The sequence below is a fragment of the Rhea americana genome, unplaced genomic scaffold (assembly GCF_003343005.1).
Source record: "Rhea americana isolate MKP2758 unplaced genomic scaffold, rheAme1 scaffold_84, whole genome shotgun sequence".
In the NCBI taxonomy this organism is placed as follows: domain Eukaryota; kingdom Metazoa; phylum Chordata; class Aves; order Rheiformes; family Rheidae; genus Rhea; species Rhea americana.
In genome coordinates, this window is record NW_028187023.1 from 3,408,264 (window position 1) to 3,431,839 (window position 23,576).

The window sequence follows — 23,576 nt, forward strand, 5'->3', positions numbered from 1 at the left end:
ATGCTGGGCACAACTTARACTCGAGTATGTCTACAGGTTCGCGAGGTGCCTGAGGCTGAGGGGGTTGCAGAGGTGGAGGGAGACTCCTCGTCTGTTGTGTCCCCCTGCTCCTCCTTGTGGAGGCCGAGGCTGATGTGACTCTGCAGGGCTGCTGGGGTCAGCCACTCCTTGGGGAGGCAGCTCTGGAGGAAGGGGATGCACGAGCTGAAGTAGGCCAGGCGGTTTACCCAGCGAGGGATCTCTTTCCCACATAGGATCTGTGGAGCAAACAGGAAAGGAGCAYGGTTAATAGTACCAAAACATACATATGGTAGCAATGTTATCCCCATCAGCCTCACCATCTCAGCAGCATGAATTCTCCATTGCTCAGAAAAGAGCTGTTTGAAAACAGAGTGTATCTTTTGCAGTCAGAAACAGCTTTAGACTCAAGTGACTAGCCTACTAGACGCATATAGAGAGCCCTGCCAGCTACAGCCCTTGATCAGCAACATAGAGGAGACAGGGGAATACAGTCCGTGGCCCTCAACTCATTTGGCTGCTCTGTTCTCCAGGTAGTCCAGGGGTGAGAAGAAAGGCCTAGCTGGTGCCTCTCAATTAAGACCATGACACTCATGTTGCAAGTTGCTCAAAAATATTGGAAAAAGATTCAGGCTGTTGCTGGCTGGACCTTGAGGAGTCTGACAGCTGGGCCTGATTAGGTGAATGAAGATGCCTGGAAAGCTATTCTTTCTGCTCWCTTTTTTCCCTCATACTAACACACCAGGTCAGTCAAGCCACAAAATAGCACTAATCACAGTATCTAATGGTCCTTTTCCTATTGTAGCACATTGTCTTTTAATTTTTCTTTGTATAGTATTTCCTAAATTTGAGAAAGAAAGCAACAAGCATAAATGCCCAGCATCTCATAAAGGCCATGTTTCATCATACRTGCTCATGGCATTGACTTGGGTTACATGCTGCTAGCAAATATATTCTTTTGCTAGCAGTCATATCATATTCAGTAGAATGAAACAATTTGGTGCATACTGCAGACCTTTCTTCTCTAGCATTTGGCCACATATATGCACAGGTGCCAGATTTTAGTAGCTGTATCTGGGTTAGGCCACATAAGGAAAATTTCCCTTGGCATTTTACCATTTCCCTTACCAGACACAGACAGAGCATGTGGAAGTAACCAGCTGGGATGCTTCAAGAATCRATCTGTAGTAAATATACTGCCTGTATGGCCCTACACAAGCATACTAGAGCCTGCAGTCTGAGGCAGCTACAACAGTCACAATATCTGAGTTCTCCTTCCCTCCCACYGCTGTCTGCTCTAGAGCAAGACACAGGAGAGGAAATTCTACCCTGCAGACTTTGTTTCATGTTTTATGTGGCTCAGTGGTCCCWGAGTTGTCCATACTGCATCTTAGGCAGGTAATAAATTCCCTTGCTCTTCCTCCCACCTTCTCCCAGTTTAAAATTATACTTAGCTRATTAAATACTAATTGCTGCAAAAACTAATAGGCTGTCTGTTTGTCATCACTGAAGAGAATATTTGTTGAGATGTCTGCTGCTAACAATGGAAATGTATTGTTTAGATACTTAAACATTTTTTCAGGTTTTCTGTACAACGAACACAGTCCTTGAATGGGCCATGTAGCACTGTAATTCTTATGGCAGATGCCCAGTAGATCCTTCATGTGCATATCGTTGACAAAAAAAAAAAAAATAAGTCCTGCTCCAGTAGTCACTTTGAGGAAGGAAATTAGCTTACCCCAAGGAAATTAGCTTACTCCAGCAGCATGGAATTTCCAGTAAGGTGTGGAAAAAATCAAAACTGTGACTGTGCTAATTTGACTAGGGAACTCRCTTTACATTGGCATGCATTGTTTCAAAGTGGAGAAATCAGTAYGTGAAATTGAAGACATTATTATTAGGCATCAGAGAGTGAACAGAATGATTTGACTGCTAAAATCACTTGCAAGCACAGACCCCTGTTCTTTACYCAATACTTTATAAATTACAACCTGAGAACTTTGGTTGCAGTCCTTATCACTGCTGCGTTCTACCTAACCTCAGACTCAACCACATGAATCTCTAGTCTTAAGAATTTGTATTCTGGGGCAATTCCTTTATTAGCAGCCCTAGTTTCCATTGCTAGAGTCTGTCATAACATACGTCCTCTCCACCTGCATGTTAGACTCATTCATAGAAAATTTGCTGATCCATTTGATGTTCTCATCAGACACTTCTGATCATTTTCAGAAGAAGAATGCTGAATTGCACAACGCTTTTAAAGTTTTATCTACCGAAGCAGTGAACCTGAGCCAAAGCCAACAAATGCAGTAGAATTGCCTCTGGATTTTGTAGCATTTCTCTTTCTTCCTCTTCAGAAACTTAGGCAACATATTACCAGTGCAGATAATGACTCTGTTTAGATTGCTTGTGATGTGTGCATGTATGTGAGTTGAGTTCTCAAGCAGTCATAAGCCATTAAGAATTTCCCACAGATATTACTAGGATAACAGTGATGCTTTGGAAAATTAGCAGAAGCAACAGTAAAAGGTAAGAGTGCCTGGAATGGCAATACTGTTTTAAGATTTGGCTTTCTTTCCTAAGCAGATCCCTGGCAACTGAAATAACACTTCTCAGTCTGGAAGTGATGCTGAGGGCTTTTCTTTTTGTTTATGGGAGCTTCTTCACCCAGAATGAATCAGTGAGGCAAGGAAGAGCCATAAAAAGAACTGAGAGATATGTGGGCAGCAGGCTATCAATCAGCAAAGGGCAGTTTAAGAAGATTAAGAATACTGATGAAGTCAAAGTGGTTTCCCTTTCCTCAGTCTGGCTTGTCCTTGTCTCTTGCCAGTTCAGCCTCGGCACTGCTGTAGAGCAGAGCATGAGGCTCAACAGGAGCAGAAAGGCAGCTGTAGGGAATGCCAATACCACAGCCTGGTCCTCTCTTTTCAACTCCTTGCTGTGAAGTCTGTTGTGCTGCAGTATCCAGCACTACATAGTTAATAGAAAAACATCAAATAAACCTGACTGTAATGAGATTTAAGCCAGCAAAGCTTAAATAAAGCAGTACAAGCAAGATGAAGTAGGTGTTTTCCAATTGTATCTAGATCCAYGGAAAATCTACCTACTGCAGCTCTTCAGAGCAATTATTGAATGAAAACTGCACACTGGAACAACAATTCACATCATAACCCTGGAACCACCAATTGTTTCCACTGGCAGAATTCTTTTTTAGGTATYGCACTTGCCAAACAAGTGTTTTTCTTCAAGGAGACAATCCTCTTTGCAAAAGGTCATGCGCCTGTCTTTTCAGGCTCAGCAGATAAACTGTTACGGGTTGGAATGACTGGTCTTGACCATCAAATCAAATTAACCTGCTATCATCCTTTCAGGAAATACCAACCCACCACTCTAGAAAATGTAATACACCTTTAGCGGAGCTTAACCTTGACATTTCACAAGAAAGCAGCTGACCCTGTCGGTATCTGGCTGACTGGAGAAGAATCTTTAAGAAGCAAACAGGGAGACGAAAGGGCTAAGCCTATGTGAAATGTAAGTCTGAAAAATATATCAGGAGTTAGTTACAGCTTAGACATCTAGCTGAGGCAGAACAGTGTTTGAGATGGGCAACCCTGAGGAGTACGTGAGAGGCTGGGCTACTAGCAAGAAAATCTGAAGCACTTCAGCCAAGGTAGGGATTCCATAAGCTTTACAAGCCTCCCATGAGTAGGAGATTGCTGAGCATAGCTTTTCCTCATCTTTCCCTCACTGCGAGGTCCCTGAAGATACTCTGCTTACCCTGATGAGATCCTCACTACCACAGACTGAAATCCAGCATTATGGGATAGTGGGTGTAGCTTCTAATTACCTACTGAGAGACCAATTCCCATTTCTGGCAGAAATTCTCTGGAGGCTGCACATACTTACAGCTTCCACTGTGTGGCACTTCATGATAGAGAGATGAGTCTCTCATAGCTACAGTTTCTTCTGTGGACTCTGCACAACAGCTGCAGATGACCCAGCTGGCATCCGTAGATTCAAGTGGAAATAGCAGTTCAGACATTCATGGCAGAAGCCAAATGTGAGGGAGAAATGGAACCTGACAGTTTGGGTGCTATTTCTGGGCAGCTGTCAAATCCACACCAGCATTTCAACTCATCAAGAAGCAACTAATTTGGGATATAAAAAGAGCCTCTGAACATCCTAAGCCACACCATTTTGCACTAAACAGTCACTGGGTAAAATGAACAAACAGCCCTGGGAGTAAGGACAGCAACCAATGACTCTTTCCTCCCCAAAATGCCCTAAAATCTAGGATTCACATAGTCACTCAATGAGACCTTAAAGATTTACTGTGGCTGGGGGAGCACTTTTAGCCTAGCAGCTGGGAGACACAGGTTTAAATCCCATCTTCTGCCTTCTGGAGGACAATGCTAATCAATGACCTGCTGTTGTCCTCTTACTTCTCTAGCTATGTTTTAACAAAGAGTAAAAGTCTGTGCTATATTTTGTGAGCAGTTTGAGGCTATTAGCATATAGAAAGCATGATCTGAGATAGTCCAACAGATTGAGCCTTCAAAAGAAGTTGAAGGGCTGATTAGTTCTAGATGCTAGGAGAAAGCTCTTGCATGCAATAGGTTTTGAGCTGTGCTGGATGACACAATTAGGGTGAGTAAGGCCATGCACAAAAGTGTAACACAAGGTACTTAGGAAAAAAGGTGGAGTTTTTTTATTTTTTGAGTAAGTTCTGATGGAGTTCTAATAGCTCTAGCACAGCACAGATTTTTAGAATCTCCACTTTGGATGCAGATATCTAAATTTCTCCTAAATCCTATACTCTTTCTTCTCATCCTACATTCTGCAACCTTACACTTCTCAGCCAGTTCAGTGTTTCCTTAAATAGTAGTGATATATTCAGGTTTATAAGCATATCCTCAAAATCACCTTGGACATTTTGATATCTAGAAAATAAACTGAAGATGATAATGTGAGACAGAGGAAAAAGATGCAGTCTAGTTAGCAAGACATGGTAAATAGATCTCAGGCTTTTCTACAGAGCCAAAGCTATAGAGAACAATTGACAAAACAGTAGTCAGTGAAGTCTGCATAATACTAGTGTCACAAACTGTGTTCTGAATAATACTCTCACCAATACTTGCTCAGTCTCCAGACAGAGTATTGGAAGTTACTGGCTTCACTAAACTCACCACTACAAAACCCTATACTACTGGTGGCAAATGGATGTCCTTTTCCCATGGGGACAGAACTCTGAGGATGATGTGATTGCTAAGCTCAGGCAGGCTGTAGAAAAGTAGGAATGCCTTCTAGGTGTACTCTACTCTTCATCCATTCCTTCTCCCACCTCTTGCCTTGCCAAAGAACACAGGACGTTTCCAGATTTACCAGGACGGTGGGCCAGAAGGGTCCAGCTGCCCCACTAATGTGTCAGCATACTTGAAGTCAGATCCACTCCTCCTCGCTCATTGCTGTCTCTACAGATGTCCAAAGTCTGAGGGGAGAGCAACCTCTCCTTCAAACCTCAGAAGAAATGCAGACGGCCCTTCATGAAGAGGGTAGGCAGCCTGATCTCTTGTTTTGGTCTGTCGGAACTGCAACTAGCTGTTACATACGTTTGGGGCAGATATACCTCAACAGTCTCTCCCAAATGCACTACATAATGCTCCCATCCATTAAAATCAAGATGTGCAGAGGCAATGTTAAGTCTCTCAAACAAAATTTGAACTAGTCCAATTTCTGTTTGGACATTGAGCCTTTGAGAGTTCAGCACTGAATATCTACTAAACCCCCCACTGCCACTCACAGAGCAGCTATGCTAAAATTGAGGCGGCCTCCACATAAGGCATGTATCCATTGTGCTGTTGTATAGTATTTCCCTTAGTCTACCTTAGAAAATGCAAAGGGTTTTTCCGGTACCTAAGGAGTTTGACATGTTTCTCACAGCACTGTAGGAGCAAAGCTTTTAGAGTCTTTCCACAGTCTTTGCATGAGTTGACTCCTATGAGGCCAAGGTAGTATGGCACAGATTCTTATTGGGGCAGGTTTAGCTCAGTTGGTTAGAGTGTGGTGCTGCTAATGCCAAGGTCGTGGGTTCAATCCCTGTACAGGCTATGGTGAGGGTTGGACTAGATGATCACCAGGGGTCCCTTCCAACCTTACCATTCTATGATTCTATGATTATAATTTCACAATAAGGCCATTATATACAAACTAGCACATCTGCCCAGGCAAAGCTTGCAGGGTTTGTTAGGGCAGCCAGAAAACATGTGTAAAAACAGAAGCATGGCAACGTAATAAAATTAGTACTTGGCCAAATATGGAATAAACCATAAACCCAATACAAAGGAAGACTGTTTTTTATCACCTTGCAAAAGTTAAACTGTTAGCACTAGTGCCCAGTGTTGGCAGAGCTAGGGTAATTTAAGTACCTCAACAAGGAGTATTACTCTAGCTTTGCATTCCTTATTGGCTGATGCATAGGGTATGTGTATGCAAAATAACTTTCCTGAAAGAGATGCAAGTCTTTGCAACACATCTGAAAGCACAGTCTCACCTTAGTGTATTTGGCATGCTAGAATCAATTGCTTAAAATTGATTTATTGTATAGTTACAGGGTAAAAACTACAATTTACACTTTAGGGAATATAACTAGCCTGTAGAAACAACAGAATAGACTAAGTGGCACTGGGCCATGAAGCTGCATGCAGTTCACATTCAGTAGAGCCAAGAATGGCCTCTATCTTACAGGGGAAAGGGAGCAGCTGAGAAATAGTAGATGATGATGAATGAGCTCAGTAATGAGGCTGTATTCTAGGAGATAGTATCCTCAGGCAAAGGGAAGAAGGGTAAAAGCCTTTCAAATGAATCCAAGCAGCTGTCTAAAATGCCCCTGATCTTCTGTGCAATCCCTTTCTGTTCCACAGCGGGCAGGACACTGCCTCTCATACAAGCTCTCCCTGGGATTGCTGGCATTCCTCCCAGATAAAGCAGAAGGAACATCTGCACCACCTCACTGAGACTAGCCAAGAGTAAGGAAAAGGGAGAGTGGTAAGAAGAGTGATAGGTCACTCATACCAACAGTCTTGCTCCCCCTATGATGCTAATGGGAACATATCAGACAAATCTCTGCACCCCAATGGCAGTGGGATAGAGCTGCCTCCTCGTGGGAGTCTCCATGCAGAGAGATGCCAAGGGCAGAGAAGATGGAGTAACTCTGGGCCAAATGAGACAGCTAGTTTACAACACCTCAGCACTTACGGTGCTGTTTTACCTTCACTGACCAGGCCTCCAGTGGAAAGGGACAGTGGCTGCAAATGTGACTACATGACATCTTGATGAACCACATTCAGAGCCAAACTATGACTGGCATCACTATTTAATTATGTACCTGCAGCAAGGCTGTAGCTGCTCTGAGCATGAAAGCCCTTATAAGCAACACTTGTAAGTACAGTCAGCAGCTGCAGGGTGACATGGTAGGCAGCAAGCGGCTTCATAACAGATGACCATAGAAGAATATAATTAAGTCTAGGCTTGTTGGTGACATTTAAAATAATGGCTCTCTCACCAAATAAATGCACAACTGTAATTCATTCGTATAATCATGCCATTCTTCATGGTGCAAAGACAAACTCTTTTCCTCTAGCAGGTCCTGTTTCCAGACCAATGACTGAGAATATCTGTGCCTCATATGGTCATCCTTTCAGGTGTTATGGCTATGATGAACATGACTATGCCAACCTTTGCCAATAGAATGATGGACACAGATAGCATCTTTTTTTCTGAATAGCTAACCAAGAAAATCCTGTTTTTCAGTCTCAAGCATTGTTTCCTAATATTACTAAACAGCAAGTTGTTGAGGACGAGGACATGATGAGAAGAGAGAGACACTCCAGGAACAGAAGAAGACTTTCTGATATCCATAGTTCACTGAACTACCATGCTACGCTTCCAGTCCTCAAAAACCTATCAACACACTAGGTGTTCATTTACTCTTCCGACACATTCCATTTATCAACTGACATTGGTGAAAAGTACAGGGCTTTTCCTTGCTGTCTTCATTTGTGAAAAGGAGGCATCTGTTCCCATGCACACACAGACTTGAAGGCTTCCTGGTGACATGACTAGAGATTAGTTCCCCAGATGGTATGAACTGACTTAGCTCCAAGGAATTATGTTTATTTGTAACAGGTAAGGACACAGGGCTTTTGTTTTTGGGAAGACAGCTTAAAAAAAGCAGATAAAGCAAGCTGCAAAATAGATAGTGCAAAAACATCCACATTAACACCAGCCCTAGGGAGTTCAAAAAGTTTTTTTTTCAAATTTACTCTTAAAGTATCTTCACATTTCATGTCTTTGGCTAGATGGACCACTTTTAAGTGAAAACCTGGAGTAACTGCAGAGACATAAATGGCAAAAATCAGACCATTTTCAAAAAAATTGAAATGATGTGCTAATAACTTGCCATTTGGGGGACAGCTGATTTCTGAATCAAATTACTTGCCATCTAGTACCATTCTCCTGTGCAAGCAGATAGATGGGGACTAAGAGATGGACTAAGAGAGCTGAAAGGTGTTTATCTGGGTTATTCCTCTAAGCGTTTTTGTTAGGCTAGAAGACTCCTTCAGGACAGTAAGGGTAGAAATGTTGATGATGGAAAAGTAGTTTATACTTTTACAGCAGCCTTCATTCCAAGGGGTCTCCAAATACTTCATAAATTGAACTAGTTTACAAGCTACATCTAGAAACCTCTTTTTTTTTCCTCTCCTGCAAATGAGCCACATCTGGAATGTAATATAGCAGTTGCTTAAATAGCATGCAGTCAAACAATGCATACTTGCAGGCAGAAATGAAAGAAAAATGACATCCATCTGAAACCACGGGGATAACTTATGGATGCAAGATGTCTTTATTAATAAACTTCTTCTAAATGTGTGTGGTATTTAAAAACAGCAAACAAGCACAGCCTGTTCCCCGTAGAGCTAATGTGATTCCAAGGCATCAAGAACATCTTTCCATTAGTTTCAGTGAGGACTGACACAGGCACCAGGAAATAAACCTTTCCTGCTGTTCTTTCATGCCCTGAAAGAACTGAAGGTTATTTCATCCCCCCAACCCTTATTATCTGACTGAAGTGTTCTGTCCCCACTACAACAGAATGGCACAAGTGCTTTTATATAGCAAAACACCTTTCTCACAAAGCCTCTCTTCTCATCACAAAAGAGTCAAACAAAAAGGAATTGTTGACTAAGGAAACCATGGGGATTACTTGGCTACTTAGGACATGCTGAAGTCTAGTTTGTAAGAGCCGTTGTTCTTCCGACTGTGACACAAATGACATCTGAAGTTCTCTTTTCTGGTGTTTAATCCTTTCTCTCCAATAGCTTTCAGGCTAAGAAAAGCTTCCTAGATTTAAATAACATTATAGCCAGGGCTCACATGTGTCTGGGGACAGCCTTGAAAAGCTTTAGGGTTGAATTATTCATTGATGGTTAAAAAGCTGCCCTCTTGTTTCTGTGACTCAGCAAACCTACTTCTTTCAGAGAATTTGCTGAAAGTCAAACTCCTTTAAGGAAAAGAGTACTCTGAGGTAAGTTGATATGTGCCATCAGTTTTGCCTTGTTTGAGAAAGTAAAAGCGAATAGCTGGAGAGAAAAGGATACGCTCTGGCTCCCAGCTGCTAGTAGTTCAGTGCAGCTGCATGCCCTATGCCAGTAAAGCAAGCTCCCTTTCTTCCCACCAAGACTCCAACCTCTGTGACAAAGGACAACAAAGGCAGCCACACCACCAAAGAAATATCTATCAGACATAGCTCTAATACCAGTTGCAGAGATACCTTACACTGCAGCTCAGTTACAGGAGATGCATATTGCCTTGGCTGCTATAACACTGACACAAGGACAAACCCTCTCCTCCTCCCCACCCCTACTATCACTAAGACAGCTCTTTACCCATAATACACAGAGAAGGGGAAAGAAACCCTAGCGTCCAACCTAGATGTGATCCACATGCAAGCCTAATTGTACCAAGATCACCCAGTGCCTCTCAGAAAGATTCACTTTGTGTGGCTTTCCCAAGCTTTTCAATTCAATCTGGCCTGCAGGTTTAATAATCCATGGTGTCAGCATCAATAGTTGGTGTGCCACATGCCTCCTTTAGTCTTCTATAATCACCAAGTTGCAGAATTCACTGTGCAGASCCCACATGCTAATCACCAGGGTATTTCCAATGGGCGACCTCCCTCTCTCCCCCACAGTTGAGAGAGTCCTGCCGACTCCAGGAGGCTGGGAGCTATTTACTTCCCAGGGTGCAGATCCTAGCACTGTGGCACTAAGACCTCTGAAACAATCTRTGGCTGCAAAGCATTTGGTTGTGACAGAGTCTATAATCCTTAYCTGTAGGGGCCCGCCCTATCTAGGATGTTAAAGAATTTTCCAATGCTRATCTAAATCACCTCAGGTGCTTAGAAGATTCTCATCCCCTCCTATGTCAAAGAAGAATGAGTCCAAGCTCACTTTGTTATCTCCCAGGCCTATTTTCTATGGCCACCTCAGAGCAAAACCAACCCCCCCCCTTCAATCCCCCAAATAGTTTCTTTTTTTTTTTCCCTCTGGAAACTTCCACAAATCCCATGACTTTAAAAATGAGTTTCTAAAACTGCGAGCATGCTAATTTCGATTTAGGGTCTCTCTTTTCTCCTGCCAAAATGTATTATCTCTCTTCATGTAAATTGCTGAGGTGGGATGCTTCCCACAGGAGAGACTGAAAGACATCCTACTCCAGAATGCCTCATGGCTAGTATTCAGGAGAGTCCTTGCTGGAACACAGCAGAAAAGAGCAAGTTGGAATAAATCTTTGGTCCAACTTGCTCTCCCACATCCCAGCTTCTCTTCATCTGGGGAGCTTTCTGTCACTTGAAAATGTGTGCCCCTCTCCAGTTAAAAGCTGTGTTTGAACCCACAAAACTTCTTCTACTACAAGTTTTATTAAAGGAGGGTAGAGGGAGGGTAGATCCCTCTTAAAAGCTCCACTTTCAATGAGTTGTTATTTTCAACCAAAAATGTTTACTCGGAAAACTCAAGTTCAGCTCTAACGATTAGTTTGAGTTCCAGCCATTTACGCAAATGGCATCTGAGCTCTGTCTCTTGGATTCAAAATGCTGAGCACAGAGGGAATGGATCCTTTAATATGTAAAGGACTAAAGGAGTGAAAAGAATTAATGAGTACAAAAGGAAGCTGGATAATGAAATGCCAATCTGTTTTCCTCAAAGGATTGCAATCCTTCAAGTCTAGATGGCCTTAAAGAACCTTCTGAAGAATGATCACATGTGGGTGTGTACCATTCACTAACCGCTGGGTCAGTTCTAGTCTTTTTAGATAGTTTTCTCTAGATAGAAATGAAAAYGATGTGATCATTTAGGAAGTGAATAGGGACATTTAACTCTGCTTTGCCATCCCTCAGGTCACTTTTCAGAGCAAGTTTAGCAGTCCTGCAGCCAAATTCAGCTTTTGCTGACTCAAATGGAATTCCTCCCAGTTCACCCAAGTATTTCTGAACTACGTTTTGTCCTGGGGGCTGCTAGGGATTCTCAAACAGTGTTCTTAGGGATCCAAAATGGTCCTACTGACACAGGCTCACCCTTCTCCTGTCTGCCCTTCTCTTTTAATATATATATAGCGTGGTTTTACAGCAGCTGCGAGACAAATGAATAACTCCAAGCTGAGAAACTGCTAAAACATACAGAGGGCTATGACCTTTTCTGTGGTACTTAAATTATGCATACAGATCAGAAAGAAATCATACTCCTTTCAAGAACAATTAGCAGAGACATGATAAGAGTAAAACAGTGGCCTTCTGTTGCTGCAGTCCTCAGAAAAAGTTGCAACATCAGCAGTCTTCAAGGTGAATCAAACCAATGCTTCTCAATCCATTTCCTAATGATAAACATTATCTTTGTATCTTGTCAAAAGACTTCATAGAATCCACTGACATTATTGCTGTCCCAACACTGTTAAGRCTACAAGGGAATAAGAGGAGTTATCTTCTCTGGTGCTTGAAAGCCACACTTTAATAATTGTGTCGTGTGGCCCAAAGCAAGCYGCTGAAGAGTTTCTTTATATGGTGATCATTCTGGTTCCTTGATTAAGAAAGAAAGTGTGATTTCCTTGAGTCATTCCACTTATTTTCCAGTTCAGGTGCTCATTCAAGRATGTTTTTCTCCCTTCCCATGGTGAAGGTGCTGGTGGAATGTCAAATGAGGGATCTGCTGTTTGTGAATGGGCTGAGCAGCAATAGCTTTTTCAGAATCTTTTAAAGTGGCATGGTGTGATCCTGACACTCAGCACTGAAGAGTATCATCAGACTTGATAAGAACCTGGAGCAGAAAACTTTCACAGAAAAAAAAAAAAAAACTACTATGACCTTCCTCTGATCCTCAAGCTACTGTTATCAAAGCATCACTGTAACCTGCTGCTTCTCTAAAGAACCTGTCCTCAGGCACTGTACACATACCATGTGTCTGTGCATCAGCAGCATATTCTTATATGCTCACATTTGAACCCCGACAGTCAACCTTTCACCTTTGCATTTGGGGGTGCAAGCCTTACCAAGTATGCATTTGCCTTGCCTACTATCTGCCTTCTGCAAGTTCAAATTGCATTGTGGATTTGCAGGGCAATCATGAGCCATGTTCCTACCTTGAAAAGAGCCCCTCTGACAAGCTGTTTCATGATACCCTGCATCTGCATGCACCTACCCTTTTCTATGCCCAAAAGCACTTTTGGGGACAGTATGTGGAATTACATGTCTTTCTCCATACCTCTGACATTATTCACAGCATACTTCCAYGTTGCCCACTGCTGCAGTGAGTATTCCTGCAAAGCACTGGTATTGTTGGGACCTCAAACCTGCAGGTCCTTGCAGGAGAACTTATAGTTATGCCAGGAATTACTTTCAGTTTGTTTTTTTGTAAGGGCACAGGTGGATTTTCCTCACTTTACATCTATTCTACAGCGGTTTGTAACTTCTGTCATAATGCTTATCTTACACCTCCTTGTTTTGAAAACAAAGATATTCAACAAGGAAATTACAAGACACATTATGGCAGGAACTAATTATTTTAACTTTTTTTTTTCTTTTTCAAGATTCTTCTGATGTTCAGATGACCAACRTTTTTTCCATCTAGCAGAGTTTAAATAACTTCTATTCAGTTTTATAACTGCTCTATTGTAATTCACAGTGATTTTTTGTCCATTAAAATGTATAAGCAACAGAGAAAAAAAAATCTGTTTTCTCAATACTTTTTTCCGCGCCTTTTGGGGGGGGGGGGGTTGGATGGTATATATTAAATGAGGAAAAAGGCGCTTACTTTGTGAATATCATAAATTTGTATTAGCAGAACACTGATAAGCCATTTTTACTCCTTTGCCATTAAAGACCTTTGCAGATCATATARAGCTGTTTGTATTCTTGCTAGAAAAAAGTGCAAATTTGCATGCTAGATAGGCCTTCGAATTCCCGCTCAGAAGCTAAAATGCATGGCTCTGCACTCCTGATTCCCCAGACTCCTGATTTCCCACACAGTTTAGACAAAACCTGCAATCAACCTGCTGCATCTCCACCATACTGACCCTTTTAAATAGCAAAGGGCTTCCAAAACTGTTAAGGACAGAGACAGTAGATCCAACTATGGGCTCTGGCCTGCAGGCTGTGGTAACCCACTTCCCTGATCTTCGCTGCTTGAAGTCTGCAGTAATGCTCACATACAGAAAGAATAGCTATGCCAACCTCAGCAAGAGCAGCAGAGAAGTGATTGCAGTTCTTGTGCATCAGATGGTATGCGTTGCCTTTGTACTCCTTGCCCAGCTCTTCCATTATTTTATCCACATCCTCTTCTGTGAAATCTGTGGTGCCCAAGGCAATGGATTCTCTAGTTGAAAACAAAACACACAAACAGGAGACATGGAAAGATACGGTAAAGATGCTGATGTGGMTCCAGACAAAAGGAGATAACAAGGCATTGGCAAAAAGGCTAGGCTTCAAACACAAGCATGCATATCTGAGGCTGACAAAGAAACCCTAACTAACAAAATAGCAGACTAATATCCTCAAATTATCCACAAAGCAGGTACAGCACAAGCAACAGCCTGACAGCTTCCTGCTCACCACCTGGGAAGTCTCAATTCTGGGGGTCTGCTTGCTTCCCACCCTGTCCTTCACTCTTCAGCAGAAACTTCCAGTAGGACAGAAGTGCCCATGATGTAGAGGGTTTTCATGGTGGGAGCAAGGGGGGAAGAATTAAGATGAGAATTTTGTAGAAAAACATATACCTTAAGCCTATCATTTCTCTCAATATTCACTGTATAGTGTCCAATCTTCTAGAAGGCTAAGCCTCCAACACCCCTAATGTCAAGTGGCAATCTGTGAAGGTGAAGCCCCATCTCCCAAAGACTGAACACCTTAAATAGTGTCTTAATGTGGCCTGTTCTCAGACTCCTCCAGCAGCTAATCTGTCCCTTGCAATAAAGTAGTAATAAACATAGGAGAGTACCTCCAATACTTTCTCTCTGTGTGATATCCATAAATAGGTGGTACTCATGAAAAGACTGGCTCTATTTTCCTGTGCTCTGGCTCTGCGTAACATACTGTTACTCTCATTTTCACTGACATGTGAAACTTGTAGCACTGAAAACAAACCTAATAGGGAAAGAGAACTACCTTCATTTGTAAGTATGSTTTAAAACTCTGCAGAAGGCAGCTCAGCACTATTCCCGGTATGGTGTACACTTTCAAAATCCCTGCAGGGCTGCCTTTGAACCAGGATTGTGTAAGAAGGCAGTAAGGAGGAGAGAGAAAGTTGTAGAGGAGACGTCTTCTTACACTGGGGGTTACAAGGTGGAAGGAGGATGTGGAAAAGCACCCTTACTTGAATTTAAAGGTCTCGCCAAGTTCTACCGCACTGCCAGGTGTGATCTCGAAAATCCCACTGAAAGGGTAGGGATGCCCTCCATAGGCAAACTCTGACAAGGAAAGAAACAGACTGTGAGTAATGAATGAAAGCTATGTCACGAAAAAGTCTATGGCCGCTGTATGCATGGCTTAGTATCAGCAGCAGGGTCTGGACTGTTGCCAAAATCAGTTTCRGCCAGACTCTAGCTATTTTCTCTGTCAGGTTACCTATCAGCCTATCATACCTCATACCTATCATACCCTCACAACCTCAGCTCCAGAGCTCCATCAATGCTAATAATATTGGTTTGTCACAATTCCTCAAAAATTCTCTCTGAGTCTGTCTCAGCTTCCTGACAATGAAAAGAAGATCTACAGTGGAGGCATCTAGAAATACTATGGGAGTGCCAAAAATAGAAATAGAAATACTAAATACTGTATCAGTGGTGACACCTAGCTGAAAGAAATGTTTTCTCGAGTAGGTTCAATCCTCTTCCAGAGGGATCTAYAGGCAACTGCTGAGAATTCTTTGCAGAAAACCAAGCTGATTGCACTTCCTCAGCACACAGGTCAAACCTAAAGGCCTCATCATGCCTTCTGATGGCCTTCACAGGCCATCTCACATGACCTGTGAAAGCTTCTGTGTTCAAGAGGGAACTTTGCACACTGGAGCTTTTATTTACTGCATAGCACTGGCTGAAACACAACTGAGATATCCCAAGTTATTCCTACTTAATATTGAAGAGGGAAATTGAAAGCCTGTGATATTATTCTGTCCTTCGACTTCACTGCCCTACAGCTGTTTTCCCAGACCCCTTGACTGTTCCTTCTGCAATGGGCACTTGAATCAGCTTCAACATCATCTAGTAGCAACAGCTGGTACTCTCCAATATCCTTCCTCATCCTTGGATACTCTATGATAACACAGAGTGGATAGGGCTGTGTTATCATACTGGTAAACCATGTGGAAACTCAGATTTTTAGGCAGTAGTACTTCTAGAGAGTCTTCTGCTTTTTATGGACATGTTCTTATGCTCATGTCTGTTTACCACAAGCACTAAAATTATAACTAGGTTTGTTTCAATGTGCAATTGTCTCTAATTTCAATTCCACTATCTCAAATGACATCAGGTTTTGTTTTGTTTTGTTGTTCCAAGGCTGTCCAACTTCCCTGAGCTCCAAAATATGATGGAGAGCCACATGGAGATTCTTTTCAATATAGCAAGCAAGCAGCGAGGGGACAAAAACAGCTCTGCAAAAGAACGGCTCTAAGRGGGTGGTTTAACATGCCCTCAGAGATCCCTCATCATTTCACTGCCATTTGGAATTTAGCTAAAAATGCAACCATGTGCCCAAGTAATGCAAGGAGATGAAGCCTTTGCTTGTTTCCTTCTGCTGCAAGGGATTCAAGTAACCCAGTTACCCTGGCACCAGCATGACCTGGCTGCTGGTCACAGTGATGTAGTCCCAGCAAAGGAGCTGTACTGAAACTAGTCACTTCCAAACTTATTAGGAGCAACAACTCAAAAGCTGTTCAGAAAATACCAGCTTGTTACTATCAGTGTAGAGCAGTTTTTATGAATAAAACAGTAAAGAGAATATCACAGTGGCCCTCTCTGCCCTGAAGGAAAGTGTTTCCCTCTCCCTTCCTTCTGCCTCAGTCAACAACTTCGCACAACCTGGGTTATCTTCCCATCAATTTTCAATATGACATTATACAGAAGGCCCTTCTTCCCGCTCAACTCGCCTCCGCCTCTCTGAACAGTAAGATCATTTTCTTCCCACCAGGACTGAGAATAACTCCTTCTCTAGGTCAAACCAGACTAACTTCTCTCATAGGCAGCTTCCTTCTGTTGAACCCTATTCCATCTGCTGCCCAGACTGACTGCGCTTGGGTCAATTTACTTGTGGCACTCCATCTGACACTGTCACAGCCTTGCACCATTGTGTAGCATYGCTTCCTTTTAGCTACTCTGATTTAATGACTTAGGCAGGCCCTTGGGCTTCCAAGCAATCATAGGCAGTTGCAATAASACTAAGGTTTATCTCTTTGCAAGATAATCACCCCTGCCCCTGAACCAATTTTAAATTTAGTAATGCTACAGCAGATCTTGAGGCCTGGGCTGAACTTCCTCATGACTGCTCATCAGGAGAGTCAACATCAGTACCTCTGTGGGGCTTTTTATAMCTTTGCTTTTGCATATGCTTGTACTTCTACCTTTCCTTAGTAAAGGCAAGTGACTTACACATGAATGCCTAGAGCCATCATCATCTCCACCCATAAGTGAACTGATTGACTTTTACTTTTCTGATCTCTGCAGGAAGCTYGGCTTAGTTCAGCACTTAGTAATGTCAGATGTTTCCCCTCAGACCATTTTAAAAGTCTTGCAAAGGAACTTTCTTTTCCTTATAATCCTTCCATTTCAAAATGACAGTTTTCAAGATCTGGAAATCCAGATTCCAAGATTTCCAGATCATGGGACACTGGTAAATAATTGCAACAAAAATGATTTATCTTAACATTGAATCAGCACAAATATTCATATAAAGGACTTGAGACAACTATTGATCATTCTTTCTCCCCCTCCCCATTTTGTCCATTTCTCTCTTCCCCTCCCTTCACTGCAGAATATCTTTCCAGCATTGCTTGGTTCCTCTTATCTAACATTCTGCTATACATCTGCACAAGCTCTAGAGGCTGCAGTTACATGGTGAAAATAAGAAAGGCTACACATTCATGGTAGAACTGCATGAGTTCCAGCTGGACTCAGCATTGGACTTTAAAAGAGAATTGGCTGAATTTTTCACTCCTCAAAACATCTCTTGCCAAAGCCTATAAATTCGGGACTCTTTTCTGTATAAGACTGGCCTGCAGTTATCTCCAGGTTCTACAGGTAATGAAAAGGAAATGTTTCGTACCTCTGCCGTAGATCTCGATGCCGGAGTGGAAGACACCAATCCCCAACGTGGAGGTGTATTCATTTATCCAGTACTAGAGTAAGAGAAGAACCACGTTTGGAAGCATTAGTGGAAAAGAAACACAAGATCTTGGTCTATGCTATATCCCCCATCTCCCTTAYTCAGGGCAACTTCTCTAATGCCAGGAATGATTTTGAAGTTGTCCTGAGCTAAACAAACAGAGAATCCTTATAGACCACCAGAAGTGAGCACTGTATCTGTACAGCTAGCAGCAATTAGGTCTGCAAAAAAAATGCTCATCTCACCCTCTCAATGCAAGGCCTTCCCTGTAKTTATATATAACAAGACCTGAACCTACATAGACTCAGTTGCTACAGGATGGATGTCTGATTTTTCATATCTCTTCTTGCCTAAATTATTAACGCTAAGCCAATTTGACCAACTTACYTGTTTTATGTGATCTTCAAGATCTTAAGCTAAAGAATCCAAMAATATTTTCTGCACATCATTTTACATAACCTCCCAAGATTTCTTCTAATAACTAGATTTTGGGCAGGTCTATTTATGCGATGAGATCTTGGCGACAGATCTATTCCTCCCCTAGGCCAGAAAAATACCATGTGGTACTTATTGGAATGATGTCAGCAGCTGCTTTATAGAAAAAAAAGCTTTAAGCAGACAGGTCAACATTTTGCTCAGAAGCAGCATGTACTGTCAAGCACTATTTTCAGAAAAGATGAGGGTTTGCAGCTCCAAAATTAGGTCCAAGATGACCAAAATTTCACACAACTCAAAGACAAATTTTCAAGAAGAGCTGTTAAGCGACTTCATTGCCGTGAGGTCCATCACTTCCCTATTGCATTAACAGCAGAGGGCTATTACAGGCCAGTAAATGCATACACCCCTCCTCCACTAAGCACTGCTCAGGGCTTGTCTCTACCATACCGTGAAGGACAGTGCAGACACCCAAACAAGCCCCAGCTAAGCTAATTCTAGAGCAGGAAGCAGTAGAGCCATGACAGGGCAGTGCTGCACTGGAGATAATTAGMCCTGCTACTAAGCACAAGCATTTATTAGATTGGCTGCAGAACTGTGCTGGTTACAGAAATGATGTTTTCAGGCTACAAGTGGAAACTGCTCTGTGCCAACATTTACAGTTCACTAGGAGCTAGCATGGAGCGAAGATGTATCTTTAGTAACTAAGAGTGACCAAAATCTTATTTTTGTTAAGTGCTGCAAGGACAGTGAATGTTATTCACTTGTCACTATCCAATGACGTGACTGGTTCATTAAGCAGATTCTCTTTTGGGTCTGGTAGCAGCTTCTGATGGAGCCAGAAYATCAGAGGTGCTCCTTCCCCTGTGTCTGGCAGCTGTGGCACAAGTAAGAATCAACTCTGTCAGGTAACCAGAAATCTGGCATACTTYATCCACTTTACTCATGCTGCTTGTTTATATATTTTTGGTGATTGCATTGACTGTAGTAGATCCATAAATCATCTGGAAATGCTTTCTGTGTGACCACTGCTACTGGAAAAACACAGTAGCCTTGCTATGTAGAGCACAGTCCCCCAAAGTTGACTTGGGGTCAGCCTTGATACCTTAAATCCCTGTCTCTAAAAATGCTTGCCTCTGGCAATAYGGCTATTCCCTTTCTCTCCAGAAAATTCCACAATGCTTCTTGTTCTTTGTGAGYTTTGGCATTATAAATGATGCCATAAATGATGCCAATGATTACTGCAGGAAGCCAGCAAGCTGCCTGACCCTAGCAGGTCTCCTTCCCGCTGCTCTCTTCAGACCTTATGTAACCCACTTACATCCTCCCTTGAATTTTACAAACTCTTGCTTTTAGGATTAGATCAGAGCATTGGACTGGAGCTACTTCAAATACTTCCCAAACTCTGCTAATGCCCTGCCTCAACTGGCAGTGAACATCTCTTTTTAAACCACCTCTAATATTTTAGGGACATACCCTTGCTTTCTGTTGCCCTTCTCCACATATTTCCATCACCCTGTCCTCTGCAGCAGGAACACTGCTGCTCTGACCAGGGAGAAAGGAGTGAAGGTTGCATAGGGGAGCCCATACTATACCAGTCACATCTTCTGAGGAGACGCAAGTGCTTATCCCATGGACACATGACCCTCACTTCCGTTCTTTCATCTTCCAGATCTCATGGGTTAATTCCTCAAACTCTCAGACAGTCCAGGTAAGCCTTCAGAGAAGCACTGGTTTCTATGGAGTCCCACTGTAACAATTCCTAGGGGACTCAGTAAGTAGGCTGTCGTCTTCCTTTGGACTGAGCTATTATCTCACAGCAACAATACAAGCACAACATGCCCAGGTCATGCCAGYTGCTTTGCTCAGGCAAGTAACAGGAAATGAAGGAAGATTTTGAAATTAGAAATGCTTTTGCCAATTATCAGAGCCAGGGCCATCTTCAGAGGCTGATCTGAATGAGGCTTTGTATTTTGAACAAGTAAGTTAAACTGAAGACCACTTTAAGCTATGGCTTCTTCTTGTTCCATTTAAAAGCCTGTGTTGGATCCAAATAACAACTTAACAGAAAATCTCTCCTTAATTACCAGATCAGAATAATGCACTGACTAAGAACAGCTATTCCTTAGCAATGGCCTTCCCACCTCCGGTGTGCAGAGCACCATCAGACCACAACCTCTCCTTGTTCTCTCCCTTTTCCCGTCACCTACCTTGCACCACTCCCATTCCCAACACAGAGCCACAGCTCCTGAAAGCCATCCTGTCCAACTTCGGGAGCTGAGACACGAGCTGCAGGACAGCTCTGGAAATACATACAATGCCCGGGCTCCGAAGAGAGGAGCAAAAAGTATTTCTCTCGCTGACACCAGGTGCTGCGGCATTATGACCATCATGTGGACTTTTCCATTTTTAAATGGTGTGTTTTTCAGTATGAACCCCCTTAACAAACTGTTACAGACTGAACAGGAACAACTTCAGCCTTACCTGAATTTGAACTGAAAAGAAAGTTGCACTAGTTTAGTACTCTCTTTCAAATATATTCAATAACACAGGGGTGTTAGTGACACAGGATTTGATTTGGATCTTAAGTTCACTGAAAATGCGAAAAAAAAAATCATCATCAGTATTATCTRTCATCAAGTTCAAAATGCAAAGCAGCTCTGAATCATGGCTGCCTCTGTCCTCATTTCACCCTTGTCTCGAGGGTGCTGCAAAATCTGCCTCTGGTGTGTGGTTGAACACGCAGCAAATGCTTCACAGCACTTTGGCACAGCCCTCGGATTTTCTCTAGAGGAAGCTGTGCTGAAGTGAACATGTCAGTCACTTGCTGAGCTGGATGAGAGAACCCAAGCCAGATTTGAACCTTGGTTTGTACACACATGCACGAGCTGGCCTTGTTCTCCAAGGGGTTTGCAATTCTGAGCATAAGAATAGTAGCAAGAATCAGCAAATACTTATCTCTTGAGAAAATCAGTTATTGCTCAGAATGAAAAAATAATTCTGTAGCCTGTTCTGAGTCAGGTGAAAGAGCCAGGGAAGAGAATTCAGCAGTATCACAAAGGAACTTTTGTGATTCATGCCTGCATTGCATGATGTCTGCAAAATCGTGCTGTAAACTCTACGCAGAGGGCCCTGGGGCATTCTGTCTCACTTCCATCTTCAGCAGAGACAGAGAATAGCTCATAAGTGAAGAAAAGCAARGACAAAAACTAACCAGATTGAATCTGCTTCACAAAAGCAACAGATAGACCAGGGATCAAAATTCAAACCTAGAGAGGAACTTCCTCTCATTTCAATTTTATAACATTAGCTTTTCCATCACTAACTTCTCCTTTAACTCACCACTTCAGATCATTACTTTCCATGGTGCATCACCAAAACCTTTCCTGTATTCTTGTGTTGAACAGCAAAACTAATCAACTCTCTAGGAGGGAGCTGCTCCCTAGAACCATTGACACTCTAAACTATACTCCATTCATCATCACTCTGCGGACCAGACACCTCACTCCACCACATCCCTCCATTACTGAACAGACACTAACCCATCCTTCTTTATGATCTGTGTGAACATATGGAAAACAAATCCACTGGGAGTTGCTAAACAAACTGGCTTCAGCAAATAGTTGCGAAGTCTGACAGTACTCAATGGAAGAACTTTGCCTTGCTCTTTCACTCTTCCCTAGGCATCTACACATGATGACCATCTGAGCCAGGCTCCCAGGCTAGATGGACCTTTGTTTTGACCTAGTCCGGTTGCTCCGATGCCCTTGTATGACTACACACACTACTTTAAACAAGACAGTTTTACCAAGGATGGGTGCAGATTATGAACTAGTAACTGACTTCACTGTATTACTGCTTCACTCTCAAAGCACCATCTGCATATAATTCAGTAGGACTACTTCCTTTCCCCTGCCCCTGTCCCTCCCCCTGCCTCTCACCCGACGAATCAACTGGCAAAGCTTTGTGTAAAAGAAGAATAATTATGGGGGAGCAGAGCTACAGGTGGTACTCCGACATTGCAAGAGAGCAAGGAGCATGCCAAGGGACTGAAGAGAATGGCCAAATCATGATCCTCTGCTAGTCCTGGGTGTAAAGCACTCCTGCCAGCAGAGGTCCTATCTGCCCTGCCAGGTAGTCTTGATTTTATTCCTTTTTCCTCTGAGAATCAAATCACACACCATAACACCAAATTCTTTATAGAAATGATGCCTCTTGGAAAAAGGGGGAGCTGGCTCATTGCAGGAAGAGATCTGTGGCTTTGATCTATGGCAGATCCAAACAGAGGACACCAAGGGCACCAGCTACTTCTAGAGTGCTCCATAAAAGAAGCCAGAYTGGCAGGAAGCATTCCTTCACACTTTCTCCTTCATTAGATACGCTGTGTGAAGTCTTTTCCTGGAGGCTTTGTCCTGAGCTGGGCAGTGCTTGGCCCTGCTGTCAGTGTACCCAGAAAGCCTCATGGGAACATGCAGGTGAGTGCATGTAGTCATGAATATACTAATCTATCATATCTCAGAGACTAGGAAAATCTGCTGTGACATCAAGGCTCGACTCAAAAGGTAGTATTAAAGGCAACATCTGATTGATGCAGCAGACCAGCCAGCAGAGCAAAGTAATATCTCAGCATTATTTCTCTGAGATGTATTGATCCAGATGTGAAATATGAGAACACAAAAGACAAAGCYAGAGGGAAAGCTAGAGAACATCACTTCAGAAAATCAGTGTGTGAAGTCGCAGCCTCATATGTTCAACAACCGCAGAAGAGTTTGTTTTCCCTAACACAGTTCTCTAAAGCAGGATCTAGAATCCTGGACCCACAGGGATGGAAGGAGAGAGCCCCAAACAAATCACAGACTTCATTYCCTGAGTAATGCTTGCAGTGGTGAAGGAAGGTTTATCTCAACAACAGGCAGGCAGGACAGTGGGCTTAGCACAGAACTTCTCCAAGACACTTCAGTCATATCGCAGCAGTATTGCTAATGCCCCACAGCCCTAGGCATGCACACAATTCARCCAGTGTGTCTCAGTCCTTCTGTTCTTCAATTCTTGCATGGAGTTCTAGWGACAGAAACTCATTAACATGTGGAATTATGTCAAATTATACAGCATGGCTCCTGTTAGCAAGTTTTCTTTAGGAACTGGATGAGATGCAAGCTTATTTCAGTGTGACCTGTGTCTCCTTTACAAGCCTTTGACTCCT

At 42.7% G+C, this 23,576-nt stretch overlaps 1 protein-coding gene across 1 annotated transcript; it reads right to left on the minus strand.

Annotated features, from left to right (window-relative positions):
- LOC146585239 (deubiquitinase DESI2-like) lies at positions 1–21,188 on the minus strand. The gene is made up of 5 exons (XM_085323328.1): positions 21,066–21,188; positions 17,879–17,951; positions 14,937–15,030; positions 13,799–13,940; positions 1–257 (listed from the first exon to the last, which is right to left on the minus strand). Exons 1-5 carry the CDS (start codon positions 21,186–21,188, stop codon positions 15–17), a joined length of 675 nt encoding a protein of 224 aa, XP_085179454.1. The 3' UTR covers positions 1–14.
- Positions 21,189–23,576: the final 2,388 nt, after the last annotated feature.